General features: G+C 44.6%; 1 protein-coding gene across 1 annotated transcript in view; it reads right to left on the bottom strand.

The window, feature by feature from the left end:
* Nucleotides 1–827: 827 nt before the first annotated feature.
* LOC143774447 (limbic system-associated membrane protein-like) overlaps nt 828–26916 on the bottom strand; it is a 31722-nt gene continuing 5633 nt past the window's right edge. The window contains exons 2-5 of the mRNA XM_077262054.1: nt 21058–21333; nt 8198–8431; nt 5382–5654; nt 828–1038 (exon numbers count right to left, since the gene is read on the bottom strand). Coding sequence (XP_077118169.1) covers nt 923–1038; nt 5382–5654; nt 8198–8431; nt 21058–21333 — 899 coding nt within the window. The 3' untranslated portion in view covers nt 828–922. The remainder of the gene's footprint in view (nt 1039–5381; nt 5655–8197; nt 8432–21057; nt 21334–26916) is intronic.

Here is a 26916-nt window from a genome sequence, read left to right on the forward strand (position 1 = left end):
AAGGGGGGGGGGGTTATTTATTATTTTTTTTATTTTGATCGCTGTGATAGAACCTACCACAGCGATCAAAATGTACCTGTAAGGAATCTGCCGACTGGCAGATTCGGCGGGCGCACTGAGCATGCGCCCGCCATTTTCCAAGATGGCGGCGCCCAGGGAGGAGACGGCCGGACACCGGGAGGATCGGTAAGTATGAAGGGGTGGTGGGGGGGTGGATCGGAGCACAGGGGGGGTGATCGGAGCACAGGGGGGGGGGGATCTGAGCAAGGAGGGAGCGGACAGCAGGACGGGGGAGCCGGCAGGCGGACGGAGGGGACCGGAGGACTAACGGAGCACTGGGGGGCGATCGGTGGGTGTGGGGGGGGGCACTTTAGTATTTCCAGCCATGGCCGATGTTATTGCAGCATCGGCCATGGCTGGATTGTAATATTTCACCAGTTTTTTAGGTGAAATATTACAAATCGCTCTGATTGGCAGTTTCACTTTCAACAGCCAATCAGAGCGATCGTAGCCACGGGGGGGTGAAGCCACCCCCCCTGGGCTGAAGCACCACTCCCCCTCTCCCTGCAGATCGGGTAAAATAGGAGTTAACCCCTTCACCCGATCTGCAGGGACGCGATCATTCCATGACGCATACGCTGCGTCATAGGTCGTTTTGGCACCGACTTTCATGACGCAGCGTATGCGTCAAAGGTCGTTAAGGGGTTAATAAACTTCTGCAACCCTCTTTATATTACCAGTGTAACCTTAATTAATGGTATGCAAATGTTGGGTGTGATCCGTGGCGCACTATATCAATACTATTCTTTCCATAGGTAAAAAAAAGAAAACCTTGCAAAATTTTTTAAAGGAATGTTTAATTCCGTTTTGTAGAAATGTAACAGCACACATCGCTCTGTATGTCAACCAATAACGCAAAGGATTAAAGCAAATAATAGACACTTGCATAAGTCAGCACCGCGGAGATTCCAAAGTACGCCGCTCTCGTCTTCTCAGCGCCGTTTCCTTTGGTTAGTTTGCTGACATCGGTTTCTGGAACTGAAATAACGACGACATGTTTAGAGTTTGCACGTCAGAACTACACACTACAGATGTCTGCCACTACTTGCTCCCCCCAGGTCTCACTTTTCAGTGCACAGATGACATACAGTGGGGAAAAAAGTACGGTATTTAGTCAGCCAGCAATTGTGCAAGTTCTCCCACTTAAAAAGATGAGAGAGGCCTGTAATTGACATCATAGGTAGACCACAACTATGAGAGTCAAAATGAGAAAACAAATCCAGAAATTCACCTTGTCTGATTTGACAAGATGTATTTTGCAAATTATGGTAGAAAATAAGTATTTGGTCACCTAAAACATGCAAGATTTCTGGCTCTCACAGACCTGTAACTTCTTCTTTAAGAGGCTCCTCTGTCCTCCACTCATTACCTGTAGTAATGGCACCTGTTTGACCTTGTTATCAGTATAACAGACCCCTGTCCACAACCTCAAACAGTCACACTCCAAACTCCACTATGGTGAAGACCAAAGAGCTGTTGAAGGACACCAGAAACAAAATTGTAGCCCTGCACCAGGCTGGGAAGACTGGATCTGCAATAGGCAAGCAGCTTGGTGTGATGTAATCAACTGTGGGAGCAATAATAAGAAAATGGAAGACATACAAGACCACTGATCATATCCGTCGATCTGGGGCTCCACGCAAGATCTCACCCCGTGGGGTCAAAATGATCACAAGAATGGTGAGCAAAAATCTCAGAACCACATAGGGTGACCTAGTGAATGACCTGGATAGAGCTGGGACTACCATAACAAAGGCTACCTTCAGTAACACACTATGCCGCCAGAGACTCAGATCCTGCAGTGCTAGACGTGTCCCCCTGCTAAAGCCAGTACATGTCCGGACCCGTCTGAAGTTTGCTAGAGAGCATTTGGATTATCCAGAAGAGTATTGGGAGAATGTCATATGGTCTGATGAAACGAAAGTAGAATGGTTTGGTAGAAACAACACTCATCGTGTTTGGAGGAGACAGAATGGTGAATTGCATCCAAAGAACACCATGCCTACTGTAAAGCATGTGGGTGGCAACATCATGCTTTGGGTCTGTTTCTCTGCAAAGGGACCAGTACGACTGATCCGTGTACATGAAACAATGAATGGGGCCATGTATCGTGAGATTTTGAGTGCAAACCTCCTTCCATCAGCAAGGGCAATGAAGATGAAACATGGATGGGTCTTTGAGCATGATAATGATCCCAAGCACACCAGCAGGGCAATGAAGGAGTGGCTTTGTAAGGCTACGTTCACATTAGCGTTCTGCGCCGCAGCGTTGGGCGCTGCGGCGTCGCCGCATGCGTCATGCGCCCCTATATTTAACATGGGGGCGCATGGACATGCGTTGCACTTGCGTTTTGTGACGCATGCGTCACTGTGGTGCATGCATCAGGGCGCAGAGGACGCAGCAGGTTGCATTTTTTTCTGCGCCCAAAACCATGCAAAAATGGACGCATGCGTCACAAAACGCTGCGTTGTGCATGCGTTTACATTTGTGTTGTGCGTTACGTCGCCGACGCTGCGGAGCACAACGCAAATGTGAACGTAGCCTTAGAAGCACATGAAGGTCCTGGAGTGGCCTAGCCAGTCTCCAGATCTCAACCCCATAGAAAACCTTTGGAGGGAGTTGAAAGTCCGTGTTGCCAAGCGAAAAGCCAAAAACATCACTGCTCTAGAGGAGATCTGCATGGAGGAATGGGCCAACATACCAACAACAGTGTGTGGCAACCTTGGGAAGACTTACAGAAAACGTTTGACCTCTGTCATTGCCAACAAAGGATATATTACAAAATATTGAGATGAACGTTTGTTAATGACCAAATACTTATTTTCCACCATAATTTGAAAAATAAATCAGACAAGGTGATTTTCTGGATTTGTTTTCTCATTTTTCCTCTCATAGTTGTGGTCTACGTATGATGTCAGTTACAGGCCTCTCTCATGTTTTTAAGTGGGAGAACTTGCACAATAGGTGGCTGATTAAATACTTTTTTTTCTCCACTGTATAATCCCCACTCCCAGCTTTTCGTGCATGTTTAATATCCTGCAGCTGCCTCATTCCTTGTGTGCTCTCCTCATCTTTCCTGTTATCATAATGGTTGAAACATGAAACAAGTAAGTGTAACATGAGGGGGCAGTCAACTGCACAGCAACTAGGTCTTTCTGTGACCACTTTAGTAAATGATGCTACTTGCATGAGCCAAATCGCCCCAATAGTTAAAAGGGCCGTCCGGTCTAGTGATAAGTCTGTAGTCCCCCTATGTGATGTCAGACTTCTGAGTAATGTGAGCATGTGGTGAGCATGCTGTGAGGATTCCCTGGTATAGCGGGTGAGAGCAGGCGGACATGTGACTGCAAGTGTGCAATTTGCATACATGCGGACACATGCCGACTAGACGTTCTCGGCTTCTCTCAATCCACTTGTATTAAGAGTCTGAGTACATCTAGTTGGAGTCTGGCTGGAAGCATGCACATCACATTCTAGCAGTCTTGCCGGCAATACTGGGAAGTTCCGACATTGTGTGCACCGCGTGCTGTCATGACTCAGAATTCTGCAGTCGCACAGGGTGACTACAGACTTTTGTGTCAAGGCTGGACAATCTCTTCTAAGGGGGTCAGCTTCCACTTGGACATAAGATGCAGTTCTTTATGACTTTTTTGCCATTTTTTATTGTGGCATCATATATTTTCCTTTTTTCTGTACTGTGATGTCTACACAAACACGGTGAGCTTTCTTGTATTATAACTGTGCAATGAAATCATGTCATACATTATTCCTGTGACATCACTGTGTGTATTATCCCTGTACTGTGACATCACTGTTTATTATCCCTGTACTGTGACATCACTGTGTTTATTATCCCTGTACTGTGACATCACTGTGTTTATTATCCCTCTACTGTGACATCACTGTGTTTATTATCCCTGTACTGTGACATCACTGTGTTTATTATCCCTGTACTGTGACATCACTGTTTATTATCCCTGTACTGTGACATCACTGTGTTTATTATCCCTGTACTGTGACATCACTGTGTTTATTATCCCTGTACTGTGACATCACTGTGTTTATTATCCCTGTACTGTGACATCATTGTGTGTATTATCCCTGTACTGTGACATCACTGTGTTTATTATCCCTGTACTGTGACATCACTGTGTGTATTATTCCTGTACTGTGACATCACTGTGTGTATTATTCCTGTACTGTGACATCACTGTGTTTATTATTCCTGTACTGTGACATCACTGTGTTTATTATCCCTGTACTGTGACATCACTGTGTGTATTATCCCTGTACTGTGACATCACTGTGTTTATTATCTCTGTACTGTGACATCACTGTGTTTATTATCTCTGTACTGTGACATCACTGTGTTTATTATTCCTGTACTGTGACATCACTGTGTGTATTATCCCTGTACTGTGACATCACTGTGTTTATTATCCCTGTACTGTGACATCACTGTGTTTATTATCCCTGTACTGTGACATCACTGTGTGTATTATTCCTGTACTGTGACATCACTGTGTTTATTATTCCTGTACTGTGACATCACTGTGTGTATTATTCCTGTACTGTGACATCACTGTGTGTATTATTCCTGTACTGTGACATCACTGTGTTTATTATCCCTGTCCTGTGACATCACTGTGTTTATTATCCCTGTACTGTGACATCACTGTGTTTATTATCCCTGTACTGTGACATCACTGTGTGTATTATTCCTGTACTGTGACATCACTGTGTGTATTATCCCTGTACTGTGACATCACTGTGTTTATTATCCCTGTACTGTGACATCACTGTGTGTATTATTCCTGTACTGTGACATCACTGTGTGTATTATCCCTGTACTGTGACATCACTGTGTTTATTATTCCTGTACTGTGACATCACTGTGTGTATTATTCCTGTACTGTGACATCACTGTGTTTATTATCCCTGTACTGTGACATCACTGTGTTTATTATCCCTGTACTGTGACATCACTGTGTGTATTATCCCTGTACTGTGACATCACTGTGTTTATTATCCCTGTACTGTGACATCACTGTGTGTATTATCCCTGTACTGTGACATCACTGTGTGTATTATCCCTGTACTGTGACATCACTGTGTGTATTATCCCTGTACTGTGACATCACTGTGTGTATTATCCCTGTACTGTGACATCACTGTGTGTATTATCTCTGTACTGTGACATCACTGTGTGTATTATCCCTGTACTGTGACATCACTGTGTGTATTATCTCTGTACTGTGACATCACTGTGTGTATTATTCCTGTACTTAGGACATATTTGATTGACATTTCTAAACACTCACCGATCTCCAGTTCATTTACAATGATTTTCTGTTGTAGCATCTGGATTCCGTGTTTGTTCTGTGCAATGCAGACATAAAATCCATCGTGTGCTCTCTTCACATCCTTAATTTGTATGGTCCGGTTGTCCTGATCATAAAGGATCTGGGTTGTGGGAGTGTGCCAGCTGTAGGACGGAGGGGGCACAGCATCCGCTTCACAAATCAGAGTCAGATTTCCCCCTTCCTCTACCGAGGATGACGGCTGGACTATGATCAGCGATATTCTGGGCTCATCTGTAGACACAGTATAGGGTAATGTGACTTGTCAGAACCGACCATAATGCTTATAGAAGAAACCACATGCAAATGTTTTGCTGGACTTTGGAGGCCCAAAAAATGGCCTGTAATTATTTTTTTACTCCTTTTATAGGTTCTCTAAATATTCATAATCTGCCTCCCTCACCAAAAAAATCCCTCTAATGTAAAATAGTAAATAGGAGACACAGAGGAGGGGAGGAGGGGGATGGAGATGCAGCTGTAGTTTCCCACTCAATGTTACAATGAAATAGTATGAGGAGGAGGCGATCTGGAAGAAGAGAAATCCTCACAATAGGCTGTGCTGTGAGAGTGATCATGAGAATAAAAACACTATTTCTGGCTGTGACTTGTAGTCTACATTTTTCACCAGTTTTCTACTCTGCAAGTGGAGAGTAGTTGCTATGATGTCTCCCATGCACAGCACAAACAAGCAAAAGGGATTCCTGCTCTACGGACTCTTTTCAGCACAAGATCAGAAGCAGCAGGAGCCTGGAGGACATTAGAACTTTCTTCACAGCTAAATCCTGTATAAAGTGAGATAAAACACTTACTAGAAATCACAAGCATAGGTTTTTGTGCGTGCATCTGCACTTTTCACTCTATTTCCCCCACCTCTCATTTTTTGACTTTAATAGGCAGCAGTAATCTGATCTCTCAGTGAGCTGGCAGTCTCTCTTGTTTTGAGTAAAACTTATTTTACCAGTTTTTGGGAGTTTATAATTAGTTTAGGAGGCGGGAAGAAAAAGAAATGGCTGCTAAGTGGAGAAAGGAGCTGATTTCACTGATAAGCTAATTTAATATATCCCTTGTTATTGGCTGTTCTAGTGAGTTATGCAAAAGACAGTGACCATTGCAATGGACCATGTCACTGCCAAGTTTTTTTTCTTACTACTATACAAAATATCTGGAAGTAACCAATAAGGCTGGTGCCTGAGTGCTCTAAGGGTTTCTACAAGGGCATCTCGCCTACACCTACGTCTCGTCTACTTCTCGTCTACATCTCATCTACATCTCACCTACATCTACATGTCGCCTTCATCTACATCTCGCCCACATCTATGTCTTGCGTACATCTCACCTATGTCTACATCTTGCCTACGTCTAAATTTTGTCTACTTTTCGCCTACGTCTGTCTCGCCTACATCTCGCCTACGTCTACGTCTCGCTTACGTCTACATCTCACCTACGTCTATGTCTAGACTATGTCTGCGTCTTACCTACATCTACATCTCGTCAACGTCTCGGCTACATCTATATCTCTCCTACGTCTACATCTCGCCTACATCTACATCTCGTCTGCGTCTCACCTACATCTACATCACACCTGCGTCTCGTCTATGTCTCGGCCACATCTGCATCTCTTCTACATCTACATCTCGCCTACATCTACGTCTCATCTATGTCTACGTCTTGCCTATGTCTACATCTCATCTGCATCTCACCTATTACTACATCTCTCCTACGTCTACGTCTCACCTACGTCTACATCTCGCCTACGTCTCGCCTACTTCTACATCTCCCCTATGTCTACGTCCTACCTACGTCTACGCCTCGCCTACGTCTGCGTCTCGCCTACATCTACACCTCGCCTACGTCTGCTTCTCGCCTATGTCTACATCTCCCCTATGTCTACGACTCACCTAAGACTGCGTCTCGTCTTTGTCTCACCTACGTCTACACCTCGCCTGTCTACGTCTCGCCACCATCTTCCCTATGTGTACATCTCCCCTATGTCTACGTCCCACCTAAATCTGCGTCTCGCTTACGTCTACGTCTCGCTTATGTCTACATCTCCCCTATGTCTACGTCTCACCTACGTCTCACCTACGTCTGTGTCTCGCCTACGTCTCACCTACGTCTACACCTCGCCTATGTCTACGTCTCGTCTACATCTTCCCTATGTCTACATCTCCCCTATGTCTACGTCCCACCTACATCTGCGTCTCACCTACATCTCACCTACGTCTACACCTCGCCTATGTCTACGTCTCGCCTACATCTTCCCTATGTCTACATCTCCCCTATGTCTACGTCCCACCTACATCTGCGTCTCACCTACATCTCACCTACGTCTACACCTCGCCTATGTCTACGTCTCGCCTACATCTTCCCTATGTCTACATCTCCCCTATGTCTACGTCCCACCTACATCTACGTCTCGCCTACGTCTGCGTCTCGCCTACATCTACATCTCGCCTATGTCTGCATCTTGCTTACATCTACGTCTCGTCTATGTCTACATCTCCCCTATGTCTACATCTCACCTACGTCTACGTCTCGCCTACGTCTGCCCTACGTCTACATCTTGCCTATGTCTACGTCTCGCCTACATCTACGTCTCGCCTATGTCTACGTCTTGCCTACATCTTCCTTAGAAACACACCAGGATTGGGTTTTGGTGTTTGCCATAGGTTGAGTGACTGGAGATGATGTCCATAATGATTTAGGTGCCGGTGAGGGAACACATCTAGATGCCACCTTCACCCATATAACCCAATTTCCTTCATGCAGACACTTACATTGCACAGACACTGTTACTTTCTTGGACACAACATCAAAGTTTGCGGCTCTGCAGTAGAAGTCGCCAGACATGTTCCGGAATGTGGTGAACGTCTCCCCTTCCATGTACGCCATGTTGTCCTTCACGCAGGTCACGGTGGGAGGTGGGTGTCCTGTGGCCTTACAGTGGAAGCTGTTTTCCTCCCCTTCTATCCAAACCATCTTATCGGGACAGTCCGTAAACTCAGGTTCAGCTGGAGAAAAACAGAGAATAACAGTGCGATTAGATCGTGTATGGAATTTTTGGTATTTTTGAGGCTCGTAGAGGAAGTGATGGCACCGGACATACCCCCATGACTATACTGAACTGCTGAGGAACATGCAGGAAGTGTTGTCATGGGGGCTTTAGAGCAGAAGACCTTCAAATACTGAAAAAAAAGTAGTAAAATATTTTACATGAACTCTGACTACCATGCTGAAGGAAATGAGTTTCAATACGCCATTTTGGGCTCCTAAGATTATTTTTTATGCGTTTTTTCTACACTCTAAACCTACAGCAATAAGTCCGAAATGCCAACCTTTGTGCTCAGTTTTCTTCAGCAGAGCCCCTATTACAAGAGAGTCCCATCAAAATTGATACTGTTGATAATTATGTATATAATATGTTATTCTTCGTGCAAGTTATGAGTAAGGATACACGTTCCACATGTTTTGCTTTCTTCTTTCCATAAAAACATCTTCTTATTAAATATTTAACAATGATACGAAAGGAGGTTCCGGAACCCATTGTGCTGGCAGAAAGCTGATGAAGAGGAACTGGGGAGGTTCCAGAACCCATTGTGCTGGCAGAATGCTGATGAAGAGGAACTGGAAGGCAGGTTACAGAGCAGTAGAATCGAGGCTGTTCCTGGGCATACACTCCTTGTATGATCCACAGGCTTTTCTGCTTTGGGGACCCAGTGAGGAAACCTGACAGCAAGTGTTCAATTTCCCTGCAGCGCCACCACAGGGGACATAAAGCAGTGCAGGCTTTCTATGGATATCAATGGACTCTCCCTTTCCTTGGCTTAAAATGAGGGCCCTGAATGCATTGGTAAGTCAGATTTCCCTATCAGATGAAGAAGCCACCACCGGGCCCCGGTGCCCATAGGGGCTCCAAAAAAGGGAGCAGTATTATAAATGGCAGGTGATGGGCGGCCCAGGGTCTGGTATTGATAATAGGGCATTGTGTCCCCCCTCCTGGCTTTAATCCAACCACTTCATCAAAACCTTTACAGGGAAAGTCGCCTCCACGGGGAGTCTTGGCCTTTTTCGGGTACAACAAGCTTTCTCCAAACTAAAAGAAATCCTAAAATAACACAAAAAAAAAAGACAAAAAAATGCAATAGATGAGAAACTGGTCTGCAAACACGCTGTGTATGAGTCATGTACTCTGCTCCGTGCCAAGATTCCCCCACACAAGGGCCGGTGCCTGGCATTGTACGGCGCCCTGAGCACTGTAGAGAATAGCAGCGTTGTGCCGCGCCGGTAGGAGGGGGGTTCACGTAGCTAACGGGGGTGCACAAGTAGCTGTCACACCCTCGTCTGCAGCCTCTGCCACAATAGTAGCAATCAATATTATAAAAGGCAGAGAAAACGTCAGAGGACCCATACGTGAGCCCATTGATTTGAGTTGGAGCATTGCAGTACTTCTTCTCTCCTGTGGAGGCGCTGCAGGGGAACCGATCACTTGCTGATCAGCCTGGACAACAGATTATTGTTTCTGGAGGTGCAGTTCCTTGAAAACCTGCAATTTTTGCATTTTGATCTTTTTTCTCTTCATGGCATTTACCGTATAGATTAATTTTAGATTTTGATAGATTGGACTTTCATGGACTTTGTGATACCAAATATGCCTATTTTGTTATTTCTTTATTTTTAACAATCAGAAAGTGGTATAAATTAATTTTTATGTTGTTTTTACATTTTTTTTATTTATTTTTTTTCTACTTGTTTAGTCCCCCTAGGGAACTTAAAGCTACAGTATTATAGTATATATAGTGAAGGAAATAAGTATTTGATCCCTTGCTGATTTTGTAAGTTTGTCCACTGACAAAGACATGAACAGTCTATAATTTTAAGGGTAGGTTAATTTTAACATTGAGAGATAGAATATAAAAAATAAAACCCAGAAAATCACATTGTATAAATTATATCAATTTATTTGCATTTTTGCAGTGAGAAATAAGTATTTGATCCCCCACCAACCATTAAGAATTCTGGCTCCTACAGACCAATTAGACTCTACTAATCAACTCGTTACCTGCATTAAAGACAGATGTCTTACATAGTCACCTTTATAAAAGACTCCTGTCCACAGACTCAATTAATCAATCAGCCTCTAACCTCTACAACATGGGCAAGACCAAAGAGCTTTATAAGGATGTCAGGGACAAAATCATAGACCTGCACAAAGCTGGAATTGGCTACAAAACCATAAGATGCTGGGTGAGAAGGAGACAACTGTTGGCGCAATAATAAGAAAATGGAAGAAATACAAAATGACTGTCGACAGATCGACATCGATATGGGGCGCCATTCAAAATCTCTCCTCGTGGGGTATCCTTGATCATGAGGAAGGTGAGAGATCAGCCTAACACTACATGGGGGAACTTGTTAATGATCTCAAGGCAGCTGGCACCACAGTCACCAAGAAAACCATTGGTAACACATTACGCCATAAAGGTTTAAATTCTTGCAGTGCCAGCAAGGTCCCTCTGCTGAAGAAAGCCCATGTGGAGGCCTATCTGAAGTTTGCCAATGAACACCTGGAGGATTCTGCGAGTGATTGGGAGAAGGTGCTGTGGACAGAAGGGACAAAAATTGAGGTCTTTGGCATTAACTCAACTCGCTGTGTTTGGAAGAAGAGAAATGCTGCCTATGACCCAAAGAACACTGTCCCCACTGTCAAGCATGGAGGTGGAAACATTATGTTTTGGGGTGTTTCTCTGCTAAGGGCACAAGACTACTTCACCACATCATTGGGAGAATGGATGCAGCCATGTACCGTAAAATCCTGAGTGACAACCTCCTTCCCTCCATCAGGACATTAAAAATGGGTCGTGGCTGGGTCTTTTAGCAAGACATTGACCCAAAACATACAGCCTAGGCAACAAAGGAGTGGCTCAAAGAGAAGCACATTAAGGTCATTGAGTGGCCTAGCCAGTCTCCAGACCTTAATCCCATAGAAAACTTATGGAGGGAGATGAAGCTCCGAGTTGCCAAGCAACAGCCTCAAAATCTTAATGATTTAAAGATTATCTGCAAAGAGGAGTGGACCAAAAATCCTCCTGACATGTGCGGAAACTTCATCATCAACTACAAAAAACGTCTGACTGCTGTGCTTGCCAACAAGGGTTTTGCCACCAAGTATTAAGTCTTGTTTGCCAGAGGGATCAAATGTCAGTGGAGAAACTTACAAAATTAGCAAGGGATCAAATACTTATTTCCTTCACTGTAGAGAAAATTATGTAATCCTATGAAACTAAGCCAATGGGTACCCTGAAAACCTAATGATCACGTACACTGGCAATTGTGTAATTTAAATGCCATTGTCAGTGATTGATGGTGGCATTTACAGTGGGGAAAATAAGTATTTGATACTCTGCCCATTTTCTTCCTGAGTCTGGAGCTCCATGTAAGATCTCACCTCACCTGGGGTAAGGATGATTCTGAGAAAGGTCAGGAATCAGCCGAGAACTACACAGGAGGACCTGGTTAATGACCTGAAGAGAGCTGGGACCACAGTCTCAAACGTTACAGTTAGTAACACACTGCGCCGTCATGGACTAAAATCCTGCAGGGCACTCAAGGTTCCCCTGCTCACGCCAGCACATGTCCAGGCTGGTTTGAAGTTCACCAGTGATCATCTGGATGATCCAGAGGAGGCATGGGAGAAGGTCATGTGGTCAAATGAGACCAAAAAATAACTTTTGGTATCAATTCCACTTGCCGTGTTTGGAGGAAGAAGAAGGATGAGTACAACCCCAAGAACACCGTCCCCACTGTGAAGCATGGGGGGGGAGACATCATACTTTGGGGATGCTTTTCTGCAAAGAGGACAGGGCGACTGCACCGTATTGGAGGGAGGATGGATGGGGTCATGTATTGCAAGATTTCGGCTGTCACGATATGGTATGAAATATCATGTAAGTTTAGTTCTCTTGCTAGCATGCTGTGGGCTAAGCTCCCTTCTTGGAATGATTCTGCTGCAGCTTGTGGCTTCAAATACCTGACTTTCAGCTCACAAGCCCTCATCCCCCGCACCAAGGTATTTACGACCTGCATTTCCTGTAGTGGAAAGTGCCCAGCTTTAACTGGATTGGAAACTTCCAGAATCATGAAAGTTCTTTGTTTTGTTTTTGTAAGATATTATGCAAACCGTTTAAGTTAAAAAACACGAAAATACATATTCTTACTTCCACTCGGTGGAGCTACCCATCACTCTAAACACGGGCGTCTAACTCCATCTGGTGAAGAAGTAGGGATTTCTCAGTAAATATGAATCCCAGACAGGACATATTTGATCTCATTAGAATGCTCACGTTAATCCGAGATGAATGCTGGTTTTGTTAGGACTATGACATGTTCGGTAGCGGAATTACAAGGCTTAGAAAAATTTAGCTTACACTTAGTCAGATGGAAAAGGTAGGAGGGTCTGGGATAGCCAGCTGTTGTGAACTCTATTTTTGGGCTCCCTCTTGTGGTGACAAGTGGTACTGTGTGAGTGCTGTCTTTGGGCTCCCTCTGGTGGCTCCTTGTGTCTTTCTGCAGGTTTGTGGCTGGCATCAGCTGTCTCGTTATCTGGTAGTTGGTTTCCTATTTAGCTCACCTGGACAATCAGTTGTTGCCGGCTGTCCTTGTCCAGCTTGCTTATATGTGATTTCCTCGCTTGCTGGTAGCTCTAGGGGGCTGAGTTTCTCCCCCCACACCGTTAGTTGGTGTGGGGGTTCTTGTATTCTCAGCTTGGATATTTTGCATAGTGTTTTCTACTGACCGCACAGTTCCCTATCTGTTTTCTGCTATCTAGTATTAGCGGGCCTCATTTGCTGAATCTGTTTTCATTTCTACGTTTGTATTTTCCCCTTACCTCACCGTTATTATTTGTTGGGGGCTTCCTATATCTTTGGGGTTATTTCTCTGAGGCAAGTGAGGTCTTGCTTTCTCTCTTTAGGGGTAGCTAGTTTCTCAGGCTGCGTCGAGATGTCCAGGATTTTAGGCACGTTCACCGGCTACCTTTAGTGTTATGATCCCAGTGGCTGAGGATCCGAACTCTGACCAGCTAAGTACTAAATCATAGACCAGCTCTGGGAAGGTGGTAACTGGACTGACCGCATACCTGATCCTAACCACACACAACTATAGGTAGCCGTGGAACGTGCCTAAAATCCTAGACGTCTCTTCACAGCCTGAGACACTGACTAATCCTAAAGAGAAATCAAGACCTCTCTTGCCTCAGAGAAATGACCCCCAAAGATATAGAAAAGCCCCCACAGATAATAACGGTGAGTTAAGGGGAAAGTACAAACACAGAGATGAATCAGATTCAGCAAAGGAGGCCCGCTAATACTAGATAGCAGAAAATAGAAAGGGGTCTATGCGGTCAGTGAAAAACCATCTAAAATTCCACTCAGAGCATGCGCGAGCCCTCACACCAACTAACGGTGTGAGGGGAGCAAGTCTGAACCCCAGAGGTACCAGCAAGCCGAAAATCACATGTTAGCAAGCTGGAATAAACTCATCATACAGAGAACAAATATTGATAACACATGAGTACAAAACTGAAAAGCAAACTTAGCTTGTCTTGGAAAGACTGAGACCAAACGTAGTCAGATGAAATCAGAATAGGTCTGAACACATTGACACCCGGCAACAAATGAAGTTGCAGCTGAGCTAAATAGAAAACCTCCCTGGTGGATAACGAGACAGCTGATCCTGCCACAAACCCGCAGGAAGATAAACAAACCACCAGAGGGAGCCCAAAGACAACACTCACACAATACCAGTTGTGACCACAAGAGGGAGCCTACTAACAGAGTTCACAACACTTTAGTGTGTTTGGTTAGGATCAGGTTTGCGGTCAGTCCAGTTACCACCTCCCTAGAGCTTGTTTCTATGTTCAGTAACTTAGCTAGTCCGTTTTGCGATCCTCAGCCACTAAGGATCATAACAGTACAGCCGGACAAAAAGTGTTTAATGCATCGCAGAAGTGGGATAAGAGAAGTCCTGAGTACAATTTTTTTTTTCTCTCCCTTTGCTGCAGTCTGTCCAGCTTCTCTCATCCCCTTAATCTCTGGGTGGTTTTGAGTTCAGCTGCAGACATGGATATTCAGAGTCTGACTTCTAGTGTGGATCATCTTGCTGCAAGGGTGCAAAGCATTCAGGATTTTGTTGTTCATAGTCCTATGTCAGAGCCAAAAATACCTATTCCTGAGTTGTTTTCTGGAGCTAGATCTAGGTTTCTGAATTTTAAGAATAATTGTAAATTATTTATATCTTTGAGACCTCGTTCCTCTGGTGATTCCGCTCAGCAAGTTAAAATTGTTATCTCCTTGTTACGTGGCGACCCTCAAGATTGGGCTTTCTCCCTGGCGCCAGGAGATCCTGCATTGCTGAATGTGGATGCGTTTTTTCTGGTGCTTGGACTGCTTTATGAGGAACCTAATCTTGAGAACCAGGCAGAAAAGGCTTTGCTGGCCCTCTCTCAGGTCAGGATGAGGCAGAGGTGTATTGTCAGAGATTTAGGAAATGGTCGGTGCTTACTCAATGGAATGAGTGTGCCCTGGCTGCAAATTTCAGAGAAGGTCTTTCTGAAGCCATTAAGAATGTTATGGTGGGGTTCCCCACGCCTGCAAGTCTGAATGACTCAATGGCTTTGGCCATTCAGATTGATCGGCGTTTGCGGGAGCGCAAATCTGCGCACCATCTGGCGGTGTTTTCTGAGCAGAGACCTGAGTCTATGCAATGTCACAGAATTCTGACCAGAAGCGAGCGGCAAAGTCATAGACGTCAAAATGGGTTGTGCTTTTACTGTGGTGATTCTACTCATGTTATCTCAGCATGCTCTAAGCGCTTAAAAAAAATCGCTAAACCTGTCACCGTTGGTACTATACAGCCTAAATTCATTTTGTCTGTTACTTTAATTTGTTATTTGTCGTCCTACTCGGTTATGGCTTTTGTGGATTCAGGTGCTGCCCTGAATCTGATGGATTTGTCGTTTGCCAGGCGCTGTGGTTTTGTCCTGGAGCCTTTGGAATTTCCTATTCCACTGAGGGGAATAGATGCTACGCCATTGGCTGAGAATAAGCCTCAGTATTGGACTCAAGTGACCATGTGCATGACTCCCGTACATCAGGAGGTGATTCGCTTTCTTGTGTTGCATAATTTACATGATGTTGTCGTTTTGGGTCTGCCATGGCTGCAGGCCCATAATCCAGTTCTGGATTGGAAAGCTATGTCTGTGTCAAGTTGGGGTTGCCAGGGGATTCATGGCGATGCTCCTTTGGTGTCAATTGCTTCTTCTACTCCTTCTGAGGTCCCTGAGTTTTTGTCGGACTACCAGGATGTATTTGATGAGCCCAGATCCGGTGCCCTGCCTCCTCATAGGGATTGTGATTGTGCTATAAATTTGATTCCTGGTAGTAAGTTCCCTAAGGGACGACTTTTTAATTTGTCTATACCAGAACATGCCGCGATGCGGAGTTATATAAAGGAGTCTTTGGAGAAGGGACATATTCATCCATCCACCTCCCCTCTTGGTGCAGGATTCTTTTTTGTGGCCAAGAAGGATGGTTCTCTGAGACCTTGTATAGATTACCGTCTTCTAAATAAAATCACGGTCAAATTTCAGTATCCTTTGCCATTATTGTCTGATCTGTTTGCTCGGATTAAGGGGTCCAGTTGGTTCACCAAGATAGATCTTCGTGGTGCGTATAACCTTGTGCGTATTAAAGGGGACCTGTCACCTGAATTTGGCGGGACCGGTTTTGGGTCATATGGGCGGGGTTTTCGGGTGTTTGATTCACCCTTTCCTTACCCGCTGGCTGCATGCTGGCCGCAATATTGGATTGAAGTTCATTCTCTGTCCTCCGGAGTACACGCCTGCGCAAGGCAATCTTCCCTTGCGCAGGCATGTACTACGGATGACACAGCATGAACTTCAATCCAATATTGCGGCCAGCATGCAGCCAGCGGGTAAGGAAAGGGTGAATCAAACACCCAAAAACCCCGCCCATATGACCCAAAACCGGTCCCGCCAAATTCAGGTGACAGGTTCCCTTTAAGCAGGGTGATGAATGGAAAACAGCATTTAATACGCCCGAAGGCCATTTTGAGTACTTGGTGATGCCTTTTGAACTCTCTAATGCTCCTTCTGTGTTCCAATCCTTCATGCATGACATCTTCCGAGAATATCTGGATAAATTTATGATTGTGTATCTGGATGATATTCTGGTTTTTTCTGATGATTGGGAGTCCCATGTGAAGCAGGTCAGGATGGTATTTCAGGTCCTGCATGCTAATGCTTTATTTGTGAAGGGCTCAAAATGTCTCTTCGGAGTACAGAAGGTTTCCTTTTTGGGTTTTATTTTTTCTCCTTCTACTATTGAGATGGACCCAGTCAAGGTCCAGGCTATTCATGACTGGACTCAGCCTACATCTGTTAAGAGTCTTCAGAAGTTCTTGGGTTTTGCTAATTTTTACCGTCGATTCATCGCTAATTTTTCTGGCGTGGTTAAGCCCTTGACGGATTTGACCAAGAAGGGTTCTGATGTGACTAATTGGTCTCCTGCGGCCGTGGAAGCCTTTCAAGAGCTGAAGCGCCGGTTCTCTTCAGCTCCAGTCTTATGTCAGCCTGATATCTCTCTTCCTTTCCAGGTCGAGGTTGATGCTTCTTAGATTGGAGCAGGGGCTGTTTTGTCGCAGAGAAGCTCTGATTCCTCTGTAATGAAGCCTTGTGCTTTCTTTTCAAGAAAGTTTTCGCCTGCCGAGCGGAATTATGACGTTGGTAATCGGGAGTTGTTGGCGATGAAGTGGGCATTTGAGGAGTGGCGACATTGGCTCGAGGGAGCTAAGCATCGTGTGGTGGTCTTGACTGATCACAAAAATCTGATTTATCTCGAGTCTGCCAAGCGGCTGAATCCTAGACAGGCTCGTTGGTTGTTGTTTTTCTCCCGTTTCGATTTCGTGGTCTCGTACCTGCCTGGTTCGAAGAACGTGAAGGCTGATGCTCTGTCTAGGAGTTTTGTGCCTGACTCTCCGGGAGTTTCAGAGCCGGCTGGTATCCTCAGAGAGAGAGTGATTTTGTCTGCCATTTCCCCAGATTTGCGACGAGTGCTGCAGAAATTTCAGGCGGATAGACCTGACCGTTGCCCACCAGAGAGACTGTTTGTCCCAGATAGATGGACCAGCAGAGTTATTTCCGAGGTTCATTCTTCGGTGTTGGCAGGTCATCCTGGGATTTTTGGTACCAGAGATTTGGTGGCTAGGTCCTTCTGGTGGCCTTCCTTGTCGCGGGATGTGCGTTCCTTTGTGCAGTCCTGTGGGATTTGTGCTCGGGCTAAGTCTTGCTGTTCTCATGCCAGCGGGTTGCTTTTGCCTTTGCCTGTCCCGAAGAGGCCTTGGAAGTACATTTCCATGGATTTTATTTCGGATCTTCCAGTATCTCAGAGAATGTCTGTCATCTGTGTGGTGTGTGATCGTTTTTCCAAAATGGTCCATTTGGTGCCCTTGCCTAAGTTGCCTTCCTCCTCCGATTTGGTTCCTTTATTTTTTCAGAATGTGGTTCGCTTACACGGCATCCCTGAAAATATTGTGTCTGACAGAGGATCCCAGTTTGTGTCCAGATTTTGGCGGATCTTTTGTGCTAAGATGGGCATTGATTTGTCTTTTTCGTCGGCTTTCCATCCTCAGACGAATGGTCAAACCGAGCGAACTAATCAGACCTTGGAAACGTATTTGAGATGTTTTGTTTCTGCTGATCAGGATGATTGGGTGACTTTTTTGCCGTTGGCCGAATTTGCCCTTAATAATCGGGCTAGTTCTGCTACTTTGGTTTAGCCTTTTTTCTGCAATTCTGGTTTTCATCCTCGTTTTTCCTCGGGTCAGATTGAGCCTTCTGACTGTCCTGGGGTGGATTCTGTGGTGGATAGGTTGCAGCAGATTTGGAACCATGTGGTGGACAATTTGAAGTTGTCACAGGAGAAGGCTCAGCGCTTTGCCAACCGCCGTCGCGGTGTGGGTCCCCGACTTCGTGTTGGGGATTTGGTATGGCTGTCTTCTCGGTATGTGCCTATGAAGGTCTCCTCTCCTAAATTCAAGCCTCGCTTCATCGGTCCTTATAAGATTTTGGAAATCCTTAACCCGGTGTCTTTTCGTTTGGACCTCCCCACGTCGTTTGCCATTCATAATGTGTTCCATAGGTCTTTGTTGCGGAGGTATGTGGTGCCTGTGGTTCCTTCTGTTGAGCCCCCTGCTCCGGTGCTGGTTGAGGGTGAATTGGAGTACATGGTGGAGAAGATCTTGGATTCTCGTATTTCTAGACGGAGGCTTCAGTATTTGGTTAAGTGGAAGGGCTATGGTCAGGAGGATAATTCCTGGGTTGTCGCCTCTGATGTTCATGCAGCCGATTTGGTTCATGCCTTCCATGTGGCGCATCCTGATCGCCCTGGGGGTCTTGATGAGGGTTCGGTGACCCCTCCTCAAGGGGGGGTACTGTTGTGAACTCTATTTTTGGGCTCCCTCTTGTGGTCACAAGTGGTACTGTGTGAGTGCTGTCTTTGGGCTGCCTCTGGTGGCTCTTTGTGTCTTTCTGCAGGTTTGTGGCTGGCATCAGCTGTCTCGTTATCTGGTAGTTGGTTTCCTATTTAGCTCACCTGGACTTTCAGTTGTTGCCGGCTGTCAATGTATTCAGTGCTATTTGGAGCTCTCCTGCATTCCTTCGTTATCAGTCTCTTCAAGAGAAGCTAAGTTTTGTTTATTCATTTTTTTATCACCAGTGTTCAATATGTTTCTTGGTTGGTGATTGTCCTTGTCCAGCTTGCTTATATATGATTTCCTCGCTTGCTGGTAGCTCTAGGGGGCTGAGTTTCTCCCCCCACACCATTAGTTGGTGTGGGGGTTCTTGTATTCTCAACGTGGATATTTTGCATAGGGTTTTCTACTGACCGCACAGTTCCCTATCTGTTTTCTGCTATCTAGTATTAGCGGGCCTCATTTGCTGAATCTGTTTTCATTTCTACGTTTGTATTTTCCCCTTAACTCACCATTATTATTTGTTGGGGGCTTCCTATATCTTTGGGGTTATTTCTCTGAGGCAAGTGAGGTCTTGCTTTCTCTCTTTAGGGGTAGCTAGTTTCTCAGGCTGCGTCCAGGATTTTAGGCACGTTCATCGGCTACCTTTAGTGTGTTTGGTTAGGATCAGGTTTGCGGTCAGTCCAGTTACCACCTCCCTAGAGCTTGTTTCTATGTTCAGTAACTTAGCTAGTCCGTTTTGTGATCCTCAGCCACTAAGGATCATAACAGCCAGCCCTTTTTTGTGATGTCACCAAGCTGAGCTATAACTGTTTTGGCCAGACCCCAGCGGTCAGTCTGCTGCTGGAAGAACATGTGAGTCTGATCCCAAGAGCTGTACCTCATGCATTGGGATTTTTGGGAGCTCCGCCCACCAGCATGGTTTTTGCCAGAACTGATATGAACTAAGAACATGTGAGTTATCTTTTTGCCTTTAATCCTCTTTATGTTATAATTACTATTATTTGCAATTGTCTCATTTGTAACATCTTTGTAAAATATTTTGATAAAGCACTGCCTACATTTTGTGGGGTATATTATTTCATGCCAGTTCTTTTTCCATGCTCTAAAAACGTACCCTAAGTCTCTTGAAGGGAATTTACGCTACTGTTTTGGGTTAGCTTCGGACCCGTTTAATCGAAGCTGGTGGCAGCAATACTGTGTACTGTGCAGGCCTTTGGGTGACATTGCAGCGACTGCGGCATTGATAATTATTGTTCCTGCCTGAGCGGGAGTAGTCCATCGCGTCGCTGCAGCGTGCCCAATACCCAGTACAAAGCAGGCAGTCTTTCTGGCGACTAATTACCCTAGGTGCAGTACCTAATCTGACCTGAGAGTAAAAGGGGGCGCCAGAGAGCTGCAAGGTTTAAGTGGAACTGTAAGCGGGATACCCTGCAGTTCGTGGTATATTGAAGAGCAGTGGGATACCTAAAATAAGCCCCTGCTGTAAACTAAGAGGTCCCTAGCCTTGTGTGTGTTTTTTCATCACATTGTGGCAGTGGAGGGATAACTAAGATAAGCCCCCCTGCGCATGTGATTGCCGTCTGTTGGTTTAAGTCACCCCAATCCGTGACATATTGGTGACAGTGGTCAGGAATCCCTGTGGATTTCGTGACCAGTTGGTGGCAGCGGCTAAGGGATCGTGACAATTGGTGACAGTCACGGTGTGGATCGTGACATTGGCGAACAACCTCCTTCCCTCACAAGTTCATCCTTTTTTTACCACCATTGCTGTTTTGGCAAGTTTCATTTCTGGGAACATGAGAAGAACATTGAAGGAAAATCCTTCGTGAAGGATTGAGGTACTCGTTGGCGTTTGGACAGTGATGTGATCATTTCTGCCATGAAAGGCAAAATGCACTGAAGATTTTAGGGCTTCCATTTACTTCAATGGGAAATGTGTGATGTAATGTATCCAGGGGTGAAGAAGAATGTCAGGAAATGTCGCTATCTATGTTTTGGGCACCTGATACCCCCTGTAAAAAATGCTTATCCCTGGGAGTGGTATGAATGGACGTGTACTGCCTCCTCCTCTGCTGGGTTACATACATACTCTGAATGTTCAGCCTCTGAGGTTTGCTCTTGGTCTTGAACTGAGCCTCGCAGGATACCTCCACCTCGCGCATGTCTTTGGTGACTTCCAGTGTGCAGGTGACGTTCGGAAAGCTTCCCTTGTGAGAGACACAGTTTGTGATATTTTCCTCGGTGACGATCTTTAATTCCACCTCCAGACATTGGCATTCGCTGGATGGCAGCACGCAGGTCACCTTCGTTTCATTATTCATTTTTGTCCTGTCTTCCAAACTTACTATGGGAATTGGTAATAGAGCTGTTGGGACAAAATAAAATAGAAATAATAAACATATAGCGTAATAATACGCATAACATTTACATAAAATTACATTAAAAAAATCTAAAGTTATTTGGTGATTTAAGGGAATTTATCAGCAGGTTTTTGCTATGCGATCTAAGAGCACCATATTGTAGGGGCAGAGACCCTGATTCCAGCGATGTATCACTTACTGGGCTGCTGTTGTGAAATTGGATTCTGGGCTCCCCCGGTGGCCACTTGTGGAATTGTACTTGTGTGCATCATCCCCTCTGTTCACCTGCTCCTATCAGGATGTGGGAGTCGCTATATAACCTTGCTCCTCTGTCAGTTTCATGCCGGTCAACAATGTAATCAGAAGCCTTCTGTGCATGTTCCTGCTACTAGACAACTCCTAGCTAAGTTGGACTTTTGTCCTTGTGTGTTTTTGCATTTTGTTCCTGTTCACAGCTGCTGTTTCGTTACTGTGTCTGGAAAGCTCTTGTGAGTGGAAATTGCCACTCTGGTGTTATGAGTTAATGCTAGAGTCTTAAAGTAATTTCTGGATGGTGTTTTGATAGGGTTTTCTGCTGACCATGAAAGTGCCCTTTCTGTCTTCATGCTATCTAGTAAGCGGACCTCGATTTTGCTAAACCTATTTTCATACTACGTTTGTCATTTCATCTAAAATCACCGCCAATATATGTGGGGGCCTCTGTCTGCCTTTTGGGAAAATTTCTCTAGAGGTGAGCCAGGACTGTCTTTTCCTCTGCTAGGATTAGGTAGTTCTCCGGCTGGCGCTGGGCATCTAGGGATAAAAAACGTAGGCATGCTACCCGGCCACTTCTAGTTGTGCGGCAGATTTAGTTCATGGTCAGTATAGTTTCCATCTTCCAAGAGCTAGTTCTCATATATGCTGGGCTATGTTCTCTCGCCATTGAGAATCACGATAGTTTGACCGGCCCAAAAAAGGGTTAAATTACTGGCTGAGAAAGGAGAGAAAAAAGAAGTCTGCTACAATTTTTTTTTTTTTTTTTTTTCCTCTAGTTCTGAGTGTGCTCTTAATTGAATCACTTGCTAGTCTGCCTATACTGCAGCCTTCCTCTCTTCCTCTCCTTCTAATCCTTGAATGGCTCTGTGTTCACCTGTTTCAAATGGATCTTCAGAGTGTAGCTACAGGTTTGAATAATCTCGCCACAAAGGTACAAAATTTGCAAGATTTTGTTGTTCATGCACCTATGTCTGAGCCTAGAATTCCTTTGCCTGAATTCTTCTCGGGGAATAGATCTCACTTTCAAAATTTTAAAAATAATTGCAAATTGTTTTTGTCCCTGAAGTCTCGCTCTGCCGGAGACCCTGCACAGCAGGTCAGGATTGTAATTTCCTTGCTCCGGGGCGACCCTCAGGACTGGGCTTTTGCATTGGCACCAGGGGATCCTGCGTTGCTCAATGTGGATGCGTTTTTTCTGGCCTTGGGGTTGCTTTATGAGGAACCTCATTTAGAGCTTCAGGCGGAAAAGGCCTTGATGTCCTTGTCTCAGGGGCAAGATGAAGCTGAAATATACTGCCAAAAATTCCGCAAATGGTCTGTGCTTACTCAGTGGAATGAGTGCGCCCTGGCGGCGATTTTCAGAGAAGGTCTCTCTGATGCCATTAAGGATGTTATGGTGGGGTTCCCTGTGCCTGCGAGTCTGAATGAGTCCATGACGATGGCTATTCAGATCGATAGGCGTCTGCGGGAGCGCAAACCTGTGCACCATTTGGCGGTGTCTACTGAGAAAACGCCAGAAAATATGCAATGTGATAGAATTCTGTCCAGAAGCGAGCGGCAGAATTTTAGACGAAAAAATGCAAAAACACACAAGGACAAAAGTCCAACTTAGCTAGGAGTTGTCTAGTAGCAGGAACATGCACAGAAGGCTTCTGATTACATTGTTGACCGGCATGAAACTGACAGAGGAGCAAGGTTATATAGCGACTCCCACATCCTGATAGGAGCAGGTGAACAGAGGGGATGATGCACACAAGTACAATTCCACAAGTGGCCACCGGGGGAGCCCAGAATCCAATTTCACAACAGGCTGCTTGCTGTTATTTTAATAAAATCACAGATTCCTCTTCGGCGGATCTAGCCCTGTATAACTCCGCCCACACCACTGATTGGCAGCTTTCTGCATACATTATATGTAGATAGAAAGCTACCAATCAGTGGTGGGGGCATGGTTGGACTAGGAGGCACAAGACAACTAGTCCTGTGGTGATAATCTCCTGCTGATAAAGCACTGATTTTATTGAAACAGCAAAACACAGCCCAGTAAGTGACACATCAGGGTGTATGTCTTTACATCATGCTGCTCTCAGATTACATAGCAAAAAACCTGCTGACAGATTCCTGGCTATTTTTATGACCAGACACATTTTATTTTATTTTTTATCATTCATGTAGGTTTTAAAACTTTTAGTTTCCAGTTTCATTTTTTTTTTGGTTAACCAAATAATTATTGTGTCTTATTTTGTAAAGAATAAGGAAATACATGCCTGTTTTTACATATTTTTTTATATAATACTAGGTGTTACCTGTCAGCAGCAGCAACAACAACAAAGATGGCATTCACCTGCAGACTTGGAAGAAAGCTGTAGGTAAATAGCATTTTACACATGTGCAGTGGGGTAACTGGAGGTGCAGCTGCAGGGAGAACATAAAGTTGTATTCTCGTTGCAGCTGCACAAAATCAGGGCACTGAGTAATCCCTCCCCCTGCACCTCGACCGTCATCCTTGTCTGCAGCATGTGTGCAGTGTGCGTGCTGAGCAGAATGTCAATCAAGGAGCAAGAGAAGTGATTCCTGCGTGCTGATACAATTCCCTGCCCCGTTGATTGGAAACCAGCGGCTGCAGGGAGGATATAACTTTGTTTTTTTCCCTGTAGCTGCACTTCCAGTTAGACTACTGCACATGTATGAAACAGTATAAATCTGCGGATTACCAACATGGCTGCAGATAAATGCCATTTTTCTGATGACATGTTCCCTTAAAGTTATGATCACTTTTATATAGGTAACATATAGTTAAGAATCATCAATTGTGGGGCTATAAACTGTGGTTTCGACAAGCAGTGGCACTTTCTTCATTCAATTTTTTTTTTAAGTTTTGAGGGTTTTTTACTGCTTTAGCCCAGTTACAGGGAGAACACTGCCTTCTGTCTGTACTGTAGGGGTGACCTGGGTCTGCTCAAGCCGAATCCGAACATCTGTGTTTCGCAGTTGGAGTATGGACCACAATGCGCGGACCAGCCGTGGTTCTCCTAACCTGAAATCGACATCCTACTGGACCACAAAACACGGATGTATGAATCTGGCAAAAGACCCCGAAGCTTCTGCAGCATCTGGTCACATTGTGATCATGTGATCGCCGGAACAGGAAGAAGAAGTGTCATGGCTGCATCCTACACCGTACAGAGAGAAAGGGTAATAAACCATCTCTGCCACCTCCTTGGAGTGTCCGTCTGTCTCTGTTCCCCACTTTTGAGGCTGCAGACTCACAACCATTCTTGTGGACTCTTGTGTTGTCCATCCAGACATGTAAAGATCAGGGACCTGTTGCAGGTAGGTAATTTATGTTAGAGCTCCATTTTTCGTAAACAGTGCACCCAATCCCATGCAAAATTGGACAACTTTTCCAAAGATATTTCCATAGACCAGGTATATTTACAATTCCAATTTTTTTTTAAAGATTCAGGAGGATATCCAGGTTCATAAAGTAGTAATTGATGTTCACACCCAAATACTCTGTTATAACAGGTATCATTCCCGGGACGTTGCCAGGACTTGTTGGCAGAGCAGGATGGTTACACATTCATTAGATGAGCCCTCGGGACAAACATATACGGTAGTTACCATTAGAATCTTGTTACACCTAATAGTGTATTTGATAAGAAGATGTGATTATGTAGAGGTTCTGCCCATCAGGTCTAGAGTTATAGGTGACCTCATTGATTTGCTTTGCCGTACCCATGGCTGTCCCATGCTCTGCAGTAGTGTATCTGAATATTTTGAGCTCTCTGACTCACATTATGGCCCCATAACCCATTAGGATTTTGGATCTTGGCAACATGGATGACCGACCAGGTTCTAGTTCATGGTCATCTTCTTTAGAGCACTTTCCTACAGACTACGGTGACTTGTGGCTCACTGTGTGACATTGCAGCCGTCTAAAGCCATGGTTGCAAATTTTACCAAGACTTGCATGGACTATGTATGTTGCACAAGGCATATGGGGGGACGTGTCCTCTGTGGTGCCATACGAAATTACGCAGAGTTAGTAAAATTAAAATAAAAGCTGTAATGGAAACAGCAGTCAGTCACGCCTCGAAAAACTTTCAACCCATTCAAGAGGAAAATTGCTATAGACCCATAGACAATACTTGAATACTTGAAAAATTTGTCATGTGACAGAGCATTGCACTTTTATTTCACAATTTTATAGGAATCAGTGCCAAAACACTTCTTTGGACCTAAAATTGCAAGCATATGGCAGTATAGTATAGTGATACAACATCGATTCATGATATCACCATATCATTGAGGCCTAATACGCACATGATATTGCTGAAACTATAGTATGAACTTTGCCTAAATAATACCACCAGTACCATTAGCTATAGTGCCCATAAAAGACCATGTTGTAATGTTGATAAATCTAGGAAGGTAACAAAGGATATTTTTTTACCTTTTCTTTTGTATGCACATAACAAAAGCGAGGTCTCCATGGCACTAGAAATTTGTACGAATAACAGACTGAGTCATAAAATGGGAACAGTTACAAGGGAATGCTAGATTTCCCCAGAATATGGTATGTGAATATCCTGGATTTTTGTTTAAATTGCTGTGGAATGAAAGAGAAATGATCCATCCATTGTTTTTGATGACAGATTTCCACTGCCTGACTCACACCACTAATGATTTGATCACACACTGTTATATCTTCCTATCAATGCACCTGCATGTCAACAAGGGTTGGAACAGACCCCATGGCGGTCCCTTTTTGAATGTAACAAGATACTTTTCATTTTTCTTTTCATGTCTGTTAAATTCCAGTTTTGAACTTTCCCAAGAAGATTCAGTGCACACAATAGGAAAAATCAGGGATGGACTGAGAGTTATTTAGATGCTTGGGCAATGAAGGTCATGGGCTTTTAACCAATCATAATAATTGTGACTCTATGGAGGGAGGTTGTGCTGGAACAGTATTTTTATATGAAAGTGCTGCACCTACATTTTAACAAGAACTGAATCTTACCTAACAGATGTGATATGGGCCCCCTTTGGTCACGAGGGAAATGCCCATTTAGTCAGTCTGTAGATCCGTCACTCTTTTAAAGTCCAGTTGTCCCTAGTGTTGGTGTATCATTGTCCTGAACTCCAAATTTCAGTGAGCATGTGATCATAATCCCATGTGTCAATGTGTCATTGTCATGAACTTAATTTTCTAAATTAGGAATCAAACACCTTAAAGGATTTTTCCTACAAAGAACATGTATTACTTATCCACTGAATAGGCGATAAATGTCTGATTACTGGGTGGACCACTGCTGGGACTTGCGTAG

This window comes from Ranitomeya variabilis, chromosome 5, assembly GCF_051348905.1.
Source record: "Ranitomeya variabilis isolate aRanVar5 chromosome 5, aRanVar5.hap1, whole genome shotgun sequence".
NCBI classification, from domain to species: Eukaryota; Metazoa; Chordata; class Amphibia; order Anura; family Dendrobatidae; genus Ranitomeya; species Ranitomeya variabilis.